Source organism: Salmo trutta, chromosome 7 (genome assembly GCF_901001165.1).
Source record: "Salmo trutta chromosome 7, fSalTru1.1, whole genome shotgun sequence".
NCBI classification, from domain to species: domain Eukaryota; kingdom Metazoa; phylum Chordata; class Actinopteri; order Salmoniformes; family Salmonidae; genus Salmo; species Salmo trutta.
The window spans coordinates 47,989,012-48,000,185 of record NC_042963.1 but is presented as its reverse complement, the minus strand read 5'-3'; the positions used below and the strand labels follow the sequence as shown (position 1 = coordinate 48,000,185).

At 41.8% G+C, this 11,174-nt stretch overlaps 1 protein-coding gene across 5 annotated transcripts in view; it reads right to left on the bottom strand.

The window, feature by feature from the left end:
• Window positions 1-404: 404 nt before the first annotated feature.
• The window catches only part of cep290 (centrosomal protein 290), a 53,665-nt gene continuing 42,895 nt past the window's right edge, over window positions 405-11,174 (bottom strand). For 4 of the 5 annotated variants that reach the window (XM_029759204.1, XM_029759202.1, XM_029759201.1 and 1 more), the window contains exons 41-53: window positions 9,052-9,197; window positions 8,616-8,771; window positions 8,308-8,410; window positions 6,139-6,273; window positions 5,821-5,907; window positions 4,542-4,706; window positions 4,255-4,377; window positions 3,995-4,164; window positions 1,945-2,086; window positions 1,550-1,623; window positions 1,147-1,241; window positions 888-946; window positions 405-759 (exon numbers count right to left, since the gene is read on the bottom strand). In XM_029759204.1, coding sequence (XP_029615064.1) covers window positions 571-759; window positions 888-946; window positions 1,147-1,241; window positions 1,550-1,623; window positions 1,945-2,086; window positions 3,995-4,164; window positions 4,255-4,377; window positions 4,542-4,706; window positions 5,821-5,907; window positions 6,139-6,273; window positions 8,308-8,410; window positions 8,616-8,771; window positions 9,052-9,197 — 1,644 coding nt within the window. In that variant the 3' untranslated portion in view covers window positions 405-570. Of the gene's footprint in view, window positions 760-887; window positions 947-1,146; window positions 1,242-1,549; window positions 1,624-1,944; window positions 2,087-3,994; window positions 4,165-4,254; window positions 4,378-4,541; window positions 4,707-5,820; window positions 5,908-6,138; window positions 6,274-6,699; window positions 8,007-8,307; window positions 8,411-8,615; window positions 8,772-9,051; window positions 9,198-11,174 lie in introns of those variants that run through there. The other variant, XM_029759205.1, reaches the window with a different exon arrangement.

Below are 11,174 nucleotides of genomic sequence, written 5' to 3'. Positions count from 1 at the left end.
ATCTATGGCAAGACTTGAAAATGTTTGTAGCAATGATCAACAACCAACTTGACAGAGTTTGAAGAATTTTAAAAACAATAATGTGCAAATATTGTACAATCCAGGTGTGCAAAGCTCTTAGAGATGTACGCAGAAATACTCACAGCTGTAATCACTGCCACAGGTGATTCTAACATGTATTGATTGACTCAGGGATGTGAATACTTATGCAAATTAGATATTTCCAATACATTTGTAAACATTTCTAAAAACATGTTTTCACTTTGTCATTATGGTGAATTGTGTGTAGATGGATCAACATTTAAAAAAATCAATTTTAAATTCAGGCTGTAACAACAAAATGTGGAATAAGGGGTATGAATATTTTCTGAAGGCACTATACAAATGTACAAAACTATTTGACAAGTATGTAAAATCCCTGCTACATTGTCTGAACAAAACAAAACTGCCTCAGGAGGAAAAACACAATTACATTCAACTTCATCTTCTAGACAACATTCACATTAAAACCATATAAATACTATATATTTAAGACATTTAATGGTTTAAAAGCACAATATCCATCCTGTGTTAGCTGATGGACACATCAGGGATATCTGCAGTTGATACACCAAACTGTTCACACACTTTCTTCAGTTGCTCCTCCAGAACAATGTTCTTCTTCACCTCCAGATTGTAATTAAACTTCAGATCCTCGATCTCCTCAAAGAATGTCGGGTCAAAGTTCTCCAGTTCCATCTTCATCTTTTTTACTTCGGCCTGGAATCGGGAAGGTAATCAAAAATATGTTCACAGAGGAATAGATAAAAAAAAAAAAAAAAACGTTTTTACTTTTCTACACTCAAAACAACCCAAATAGATGAGGTAATGAGGAGAAGTCACAATACCTGCAACTGTTTTTTTTCCTCACCAGTGGCCTTCAGCAGGGCTTGTAGGTCCTCATACCCTGACGACAAAAACATGACACTAGTTGATGTGCATATTGTGCTAGTTAGTTACTGCGCCTGTTTAGGTTCCGCATCATTCCTGAACAGTACAAGTTTTGTTTGACATCACAGAACATGCATGAACACATCAATAATGCACATCTTCTGCCTTGAAGTGGAAACTTGTCAAACAGGTCCACTTTGCTTTTACATGTCTCACCTGGCCCAGCAGAGGCTGTCTCATACTTCTTAGTGTAGTCACTACACTTCTGTACCAGCTCTTCCTTCTCCCTCTCCAGCTGGTTATTGGTCAATCTAAAGACAAAACAGGATAGACATTCCTGTGTGACTAACGGATGGCAAATCAAATGTCAAATTTTCATGACCAAATTTGACCAGTGTAGTAATGGATATTACAAACATAAATGCTGTTTTCAATTTCCTTCACTTTGATGTTTACATTAACGTATGGTTCACACATAGCTAACACATTTTGATAATGCATTCCCATGTTAGCTATGTGTGAACCATATGTTTGTAATGCTATTGTATGCAAAGGCAATCAGGTTAGATGCTTCACAAGTTTGTCTACATTGAAGAGCTGGCCTATGGGATGTATTCACCTCGTTGACTGGAACTCCTTGGCGAGGCCTGACTCAGTGTTTGCTGCGGTGGGAAAGTTGTTAAACAGCTTCACCTTCAGAACAAACAAAAACTGTTTTCACCATCATTAAAATAATGTAGCATAGTACTAGAATGCTACTTCATTTTCTTTATATAAACAATCTGGTTTAATTGGCTCAGAACGACAATATATGGCACCCTATTCTGTATCTAGTGCACTGCTTTTGACCAGAGCTCTATGAGCCCTGGTTAAAAGTATTGCACTATATAGGGAACGGGGTGCCTTTTGAGACTCAACCATTGAGAAAAATTAAGAATCGCACAGTGATTTCACACGTAGCTATGGAACTACGTCGGATCCGTTGCGAAGACTGTGTGGAGCTCTTATGCTTACCTGCTCCTGTAGTTGGCTGGTGACTCGCTGTGCTTTCTCCTCCCTTTCACTGGCCTCTCGCAGCTGCAGCCTGAGCTCTGAGAGACTGGAGTTCTTCTGGCTGATGTCCTGCTCCAGTGCTTTCATCTTACTCTCAAACATCCTGAAGGGAGGGAAACCAACACCTTTTCAGTCAGCCATCTAGTTTCAAGACACCCCACTGTAGTCTACGTTGGCTTGGTATTCTACCAGATCTCGATGTTTGTTCTTTAGGTCAGTGGTTCCCAAACTGTCAGTCGGGACCCACTTGTAGGTTGTGGCAGGGGTCCATGCAGGTCGAAGGATAAAAAATGTTGTGCATTGCAATTGTTTGTAGAGTACCAGTCAAAAGTTTGGACACACCTACTCATTCCAGGGTTTTTCTTATTTGGACTACATTGTAGAATAATAGTGAAGACATCAAAACTATGAAATAACACATGGAATCATGTAGTAACCAAAAAAGTGTTAAATTCTTCAAAGTAGCCACCCTTTGCCTTGGCAGTCTCTCAACCAGCTTCATGAGGTAGTCACCTGGAATGCATTTCAATTAACAGGTGTGCCTTGTTTTTAATTTGTGGAATTTCTTTCCTTAATGCGTTTGAGCCAATAAGTTGTGTTGTGACAAGGTAGGGGTGGTATACAGATTATAGCCCTATTTGGTAAAAGAACAAGTCCATATTATGGCAAGAACAGCACAAATAAGCAAAGAGAAACAACAGTCCATCATTACTTTAAGATACGAAGGCCGGTCAATCTGCAAAATTGAAGAGGCGACTCCGGGATGCTGGCCTTCTAGCTAGAGTTGCAAAGAAAAAGCCATATCTCAGACTGGCCAACAAAAAGAAAAGATTAAGATGGGCAAAAGAGCACAGACACTGGACAGAGGAACTCTGCCTAGATGGCCAGCATCCCGGAGTCGCCTCTTCACTGTTGACGTTGAGACTGGTGTTTTGTGGGTACTATTTAATGAAGCTTCGAGTTGAGGACTTGTGAGGCATCTGTTTCTCAAACTAGACACTCTAATGTACTTGTCCTCTTGCTCAGATTTGCACCGGGGTCTCCCACTCTTTCTATTCTGGCAAGAGCCAGTTTGCGCTGTTCTGTGAAGTAGTACACAGAGTAGTACACAGCGTGGGAGTAGTACACAGCGTTGTACGAGATCTTCAGTTTCTTGGCAATTTCTCGCATGGAATAGCCTTAATTTCTCAGAACAAGAATAGACTGACGAGTTTCATTTTGAGCCTGTAATCAAACCCACAAATGCTGATGCTCCAGATACTCAAATAGTCTAAAGAAGGCCAGTTGTATTGCTTCTTTAATCAGCAACAGTTTTCAGCTGTGCTAACATAATTGCAAAAGGGTTTTCTAATGATCAATTAGCCTTTTAAAATGATAAACTTGGATTAGCTAACACAACGTGCCATTGGAACACAGGAGTGATGGTTGCTGATATTCCATTAAAAATCAGCCGTTTCCAGTTACAATAATCATTGACAACATTAACAATGTCTACACTGTATTTCTGATCAATTTGATGTGATTTTCTTTCAAAAACAAGGAGATTTCTAAGTGACCCCAAACTTTTGAAAGGTAGAGTATATATTTTTAAATAATAGCCTATAATCTTGGAGAACTTACAATCAACAAAAGAAACACTAGACAATCAGGCCCCCATTGATTTTGTTATAATGTTTGAGCATAAACACAGCATTAACCATGGTAAAATGTGTAGAATTGCAGGAAATTAGCTTAACTACAACATTTTCTGCTGCCAAGATTATATTTTTTTACTTATTCTTTGGTCTATGTATGTTTTTTCACCGCTCAACCCTTATGGTAGGTCGTGACTCAAAAGACACCTCAATTGGCGGGTCACGAAACAAAGTTTTAGAACTCCTACTCTAGGTTATACATTAAGTAGTTACAGTCCAAGAAACAGGGTTAGTGAGTTCGCTCGTGTCTTTTAGTCAGATGAGAACAGGAGCGAGGACTGAGTGGTTGACTTCGTTCATTTCAACGGATCCCTCACCTTGTTACCACAGTGGCCTTCCAGGTCTTACTTTCGACCCCCTCAGGGATGACCCTGGACTGGGCTGCCACTAGCTGTTGTCTGGCCTCCTCCAGCTCAGCCTCCAGCTTCTCATTGGTCATCTCTAGACTGGTCTTGGCCATCCTCAGCCTTTCCGCAGCCTCAGTCTCCTGCAACACATTTTTTTAAATGAGTCCTGAGACTTGACTAAATGTTGTAACTATGCATCCCATGAAAAGGGGACAGGACGGAACACATACCGTTTTAATCTCTTTCCGTAAATGTTCGTTTTCTATCACAATTTTCTCCACTCCTTTGGTTTTGGTCTCTAGTCTGGAGCTCAGCTGTGTTTCTGTGTTTCTCTTGAGCTTCTCGTAATCATTCTAGAGAAGACGGAGAGCAAGAACAAAATACATTTTAAAAACATTTGAACTTGAACAGCATAACCTTCGAGCAGTTTTGAAGGGCTATAAGAGCTCCACTGGTTGTTAAACATGTAATAGGACATCTCATGCCCTATTACACAAGTAGTTCAACTAGAGTTCACCTTCAGTTTTTCATGTTTGCGCTCCAGAGCTGTGAGCTGTTCCTGACTCAGTGCTGCTGGAGTTTTCTTCAGCGTCTCGTTCTCCCTCTGCACCCTATCCACCACCCTCTTCATCAGCCCGATGGTCTTCTCCAACTCTGGCACAGTTTTACCGCTGCGACCCGCCTACAGTGGACAGGAAAGACTTTCATTCAGTCGTGTGATCCAGTTGTTGTAAAATACACTTTTACTAGATGGTTAACTTGACTGTAAATTGAGAACTTCTCTACGAGCCATGTCAGTAAAACAAGAGTAAACACAGACAGGTGGATAGAGTAGAATTACAGCCTGACCACATGGGAATACGATGTCTGTATACACCGAGTGTACAAAACATTAAGAACACCTTCCTAATATTGTTACACCCCCTCCTTTCCCCTCAGAACAGTCTCAATTCGTTGGGCATGGACTCTACAAGGTGTTGAAAGCGTTCCACAGGGATGCTGGCCCTTGTTGACTCCAATGCTTCCCACAGTCGTGTCAAGTTGGCTGGATGTCCTTTGGGTGGTGGACCATTTGTGATACACACAAGAAACTGTTAAGTGTGAAAAACCCAGCAGTGTCGCAGTTCTTGACACAAACCGGTGCGCCTGGCATCTACTACTATACCCTGTTCAAAGGCACTTAAATCTGTTGTCTTGCCCATTCACCCTCTGAATGGCACACATACACAATCCATGTCTCAATTGTCTCAACGCTTACAAATCCTTATTTAACCTGTCTCCTCCTCTTCATCTATAATGATTGAAGTGGATTTAACAAGTGACATCAAAAAAGGATCATAGTTTTCACCTGGATTCACCTGGTCAGTCTATGTCATGGAAAGAGCAGGTGTTCTAAATGTTTTGCATACTCAGTGTAGATACCTAGTCACCAGCGTACACAAGCAGGCATTAAAGCACAAAAAAAATCCCATGATTGAAACTTTTTCAGTCAAAAAATCACATGATTGAAACTTTTTCAGTCAAAAAATCCCATGGCAAACCTTTTGGCTCGAGAGCCACATCAGGATTTCGAAATTTAACGGACAGACTTTTTTTAATGACTGATTTGTTTGTCAAAATGGGTTACGGGCCAGAAAAAAGGGCAGTTATTTGAAAATATATATAAATATTAGCCCTAAATAATAACCCCTCCAAAATATTATTTTAGACTCAAACCTAATGCGTCATCCATATGACTAAAATCCGTCGCAGAGACTGAGAACTTTAACCCCTGCACAAGATTAGGATAGACCTACCCCACGGACGTGGCCCAGTTTTTTCTCCACCTCCGCCTTTTCCTTCTTCAGAACGTTGTACATCTCTTTGAGGTCTGCAACTTGGTCCTATCAGTAAAGTAGAGAGGGTATCATTGGATAAGCTGGAAAACAAACATCTCTGGCAGGTCTTAACAGACCAAAGGTCTTAAAATCCACCTATCCACTGAGGTCTTAACTGGTTGCTTGAACTTAGTTCCAGGGCTTAAGTTATTGGGCTTCAAGGCCCCAGTTGAAAGGGAGCTAATGATCTGCAGCTTTGTTTTTAGTCAAATCCCCCCCAAAATGTATCTACCATACCTTTAGTCTGGGTAGGTCGTTGTTGGCCTGTTCCAGTTGAAAGCGGAGCTCCAGCTTCTCTGAGGAAAGCTTCAGGTTCTCTCTCTGAAGCTCGTACTCTTTCTGCGAGGGGGTGCCTGAACCTTTCCCTGATGTCTGGAAGAAATAAATAACAGCCGTCACGCTTACGCAATCAGAATGTGAAGAAGCACAAAAATAACAATTTATTAGGAGAGAAGAGGGAAGAGATGAAGGGAGCAAAGAAAGGAAGTGTAAGGTGGTGACCACATGGATAAACATACAAAAACATAGCGCCTAGGACTGGAAGGAGGTACTATACACAGGGTTTGGCTGGGGTAGGCCGTCATAGTAAATAAGAATTTATTCTTAACTGACTTGCCTAGTTAAAATAAAGGTTAAATAAAAAAGTTATTAAACACAGACTGCACACTAAGCCAAACACTGCACACTTTCTGCTAGCTCAAACACTGCACTAGCATCTTGTCAGGGTGGAAGCCAGGGGCAGCCTTTGGTACCTTATGATTTTTGGGAGACATAGGTTTGAGCTTTTGTCTTATCTTCTCAATGTCATTGGTAATGACCTCCAGCTCGGCACCACGGGTACTCTCTGAAGCAAACTCGAGCTTGCTGTCTGTGACATCATCAATGTCGAGTTCCTTGATGACAAAACTGTCAGAAACATCGTCATTGAGGTCAGCACTGTGGTCAGCGCTGACCTACATTATGAAGTCCTCTTCTTTCCTTACTGTTTCCTCCACTGTCCCACTTAATTTCCATCTCCATCATCTCTGTCTCCCCCTGTATCCTCTGCATTATCTGTACCCATCACACTACTTGACTGCTGTCACCTCTCCTTGCTCAGATGCAGGTTTCGCTGACTCAAGCCTCTCAGAGGTTGATGGCTCACTCTGGATTTAGGGGGTTTGGATCGTAGAAATAGAATGAATAGAACGAATGTCCCCATTCAAGTAAACTATGGCATAATGGGTGGACTGGTGGGCATTGCGAGTGTACCCATAGGAGCAAAGCAGGAAGTAAAAAAAAAATTGAATAAAAAATAAGTGTACGGTGCACTTTTTATTTAATGTCCTGCTTTGCTCCTATGTGTACTCATCAATATGTGCTGTAATATGTTGATTATACTCAACTGACATTAGAAAAATTCCATTCTATTGCATGAGCCACATCAGTTAACATCATTTGAAGGAACACTATATTACAATGGGAATTATTGCATCACAATACCAGGCAGCCATTGCGAGTGTACCAATGAGTTCACTAGTCAAATTGCCAGGGTTAGAGGTTCCAAGCCCGTTCTATTCATTCTATTTCTATGGTTTGGGTACACTCAAATCCAGCACAGTGTCACTTGTGGAATCCTGTCTGGCAATGAGATTCTCCTCTGTGGTTATGTCCACTAGTTCAGCAACAGCCACCTCATTGACATTCTCTGACTCTGCATCACTTTTTTCCTGGTTCTCCTGCTTGGACTCTCTGTCAGTCTCTTCTGTTTCCCCTTGTTCTCCATCTCCCTCTCCTGTATCTTCAGTCTGTTCTTCATGTCCTCCCTCTCCAGTCTCATCTGTTCTTTCCTGTTCTCCACGCTCTGCCCTGCTTGGTATCTCTGTCCGCTCTGTCTCAGGTACACAGTCATTTGTTCCATCAAAGACTGTCTGGGTTTCTTTCTGTCCTTGGTTTGGGTGTAATGCCCCCTCCTTGTGGGCTGACGTGCCATCTCTCTGATAGGCTACACTGTCATTGGCTAAGAAGGTCAGGACCCTATTTTTCTCATGTACGTCACCAACATCAAACGTCAGCGAACGAAGCTCTTTCAAGGACACGGACGGGGAGACCAAACTTCTCCCCTCCTTCACGTGCATCGAATGGGATTGAGGAGTGGGTGAAAGAGAGAAGTAGAAAAGAGAATAAAGAAAGTGTAGAAACCTAATGACTTAAATGTGAAATTAATGCAAACATACGTACATAGTGAGATGAAAGACAGTTGGCAATACTTGTAAACAGTGGTTGTCTGTTGTGTCTGAGTGAGTTTTCACAAAAGTTCAACATCAAGCCCTGCAGTTTAAGTATGTTTTCCTGTCTTGTTGTGTTTGTGTGTAAAAGGTAGTGCAGTCTCAGATCATATTTGAGTCAGTCAGTGTGTAGTCTTACAGAGGACTTCTGGCTCTCCAGGGAGTGAAGTCTGTCCTCCAGGTAGTGGTTCCTCAGGTTCATGTCCTCCATGGCAGAATCTCTGGGTAGGGCCTGCTGCTGTCTAGAATGGACAGAGAGGAAAATGTTAGTCCTACAAGGTTTGGTCTGGTTATACTGCAAACACAATAGATAATAGTGCTGTCGATGTGTTCCCACCATCTTATTTGTCCACCAAAAAAAGCCCTATGATATTGAGCTACTAAAGAAAAATATTAGCTATTAAACGAACCAACAGCAGCACAGTTTACAATGTCTGAAACACCTACTTTATGGTGAGGATCTGTTGCTCCAGTTCAGCGTTCCTCCTCTTCAGCTCAACCAGTTCTTTCTCAGACTCCTGTGTCCTCACCCCCACCACCTGATCTGCCGTCACACCACGACCCTTCAGTTTCCTCTGCAGACCTGCCTTCTCCTGCTCCAGTCTGAACACAGAGGGACAACCAGGGACATGGCACAACGTAAGACCATATGGCTAAGGAATATTGGAGTGAAGGAGTGAGTGAGTGTTCGATATCTATTGTGTATGAGTAAGCAGGGTCATGTGCTTCTGTGAACCTTGTGTCGGTCTTGTCCGTGTGCATGTGCGTCCGTGTGTGTCAGTCAAAATGTCTGTACTTAGTATGTCTTCATGGAGTGTGTGGGATGTGTATGTTTCTTATGGTGTGGCTAAACCCCTTGCACCATGAGTGTCTTGGTTCTAACCTGGCGTAGAGCTCCTTGAGAGTACTCAGCTGCTTAGAGACAGACTCGGTTTCCCTCTCCTTCTCCTTCAGAATGTTCCTCACTTTCTCCATCCTGGCCTGCCACTTCTTGCCCTCCTCCCACCGCACTATTTCTTCTTTATTTGTCTGCAGGATAGATAGTGTGATGATGAGGCATGTCACATATAGGTTCCTTCCAATCCTCAAATACCTTGTATTTGTGAATGTCCATGAAATACAGGAATATAATTATAGGATCTCTATTGAGCCAACATGCAGTGGGACAGGGAGGGAGGGATCAAATCAAATCTGATTTGACACATGCGCTGAATACAGGTGTAAACATTACTGTGAAATTCTAACTTACAAGCCCTTAACCAACAATGCAGTTCAAGAAATAGAGTTAATGAAATATTTACTAAATCAACTAAAGTAAAAAAAAATCTAACCAATCAAAAAGTTACACAATAAATGTACATAACAATAACGAGGCTATATACAGGGGGTACCAGTACAGAGTCAATGTGGAGGCTATATACAGGGGGTACCAGTACTGAGTCAATGTGGAGGCTATATACAGGGGGTACCAGTACCGAGTCAATGTGGAGGCTTTATACAGGGGGTACCAGTACCGAGTCAATGTGGAGGCTATATACAGGGGGTACCAGTACCGAGTCAATGTGGAGGCTATATACAGGGGGTACCTGTACCGAGTCAATGTGGAGGCTATATGCAGGGGGTACCGGTACCGAGTCAATGTGCGGGGGTACAGAATAGTCGAGGTAATTTCTAAAGTGACTATGATAATAAACAGTGAGTAGCAGCAGTGTAAAAACAAAGGGAGGGGACTGTCATAGAACAGTCTACAATTTGAGTGACTGGAGTCTCTGACAATTTTTTGGGCATTCCTATGACACCCCCTAGTATATAGGTCCTGGATGTCAGGATGCTTGGCCCCAGTGACGAACTGGGCCATACGCATTACCCTCTGCAGCGCCTTACGGTCAGATGCTGAGCAGTTGCCATATCAAATCAAATGTTATTGTTCGTGTACACATATTTTGCAGATGTTACTGCGGGTGTAGCAAAATGCTTATGTTTTAGTGCAGTACAACTTAACAATACACGCAAATCCAAAACATTTATATAAAGGAATTAAGAAATATAGAAATGCTAGAACGAGCAATGTCAGAGTCCAGAATATAAATATATACTGTATATATATGAAGGTGTGTATAGACATTATAGACAGTATTTGAGTAGAAAAGGTGTGTACAGTAGTAGTTATACAGGATGAGCCTTGACTAGAATACAGTATATACAGTTGAAGTCGGAAGTTTACATACACTTAGGTTGGAGTCAATAAAACTCGTTTTTCAACCACTCCACAAATTTCTTGTTAACAAACTATAGTTTTGGCAAGTCGGTTAGGACATCTACTTTGTGCATGACACAAGTAATTTTTCCAACAATTGTTTACAGACAGATTATTTCACTTATAATTCACTGTATCACAATTCCAGTGGGTCAGAAGTTTACATACACTAAGTTGACTGTGCCTTTAAACAGCTTGGAAAATTCCAGAGAATGATGTTATGGCTTTAGAAGCTTCTGATAGGCTAATTGACATAATTTGAGTCAATTGGAGATGTACCTGTGGATGTATTTCAAGACCTACCTTCAAACTAAGTGCCTCTTTGCTTGACATCATGGGAAAATCAAAAGAAATCAGCCAAGACCTCAGAATTTTTTTTGTAGACCTCCACAAGTCTGGTTCATCCTTGGGAGCAATTTCCAAATGCCTGAAGGTACCATGTTCATCTGTACAAACAATAGTACGCAAGTATAAATACCATGGGACCACGCAGTCATCATACCGCTCAGGAAGGAGACGCATTCTGTCTCCTAGAGATGAACGTACTATGGTGCGAAGAGTGCAAATCAATCCCAGAACAACAGCAAAGGACCTTGTGAAGATGCTCGAGGAAACAGGTACAAAAGTATCTATATACACAGTAAAACAAGTCCGATATCGACATAACCTGAAAGGCCGGTCAGTAAGGAAAAAGCCACTGCTCCAAAACCGCCCTAAAAAAGCCAGACGGTTTGCAACTGCACATGGGG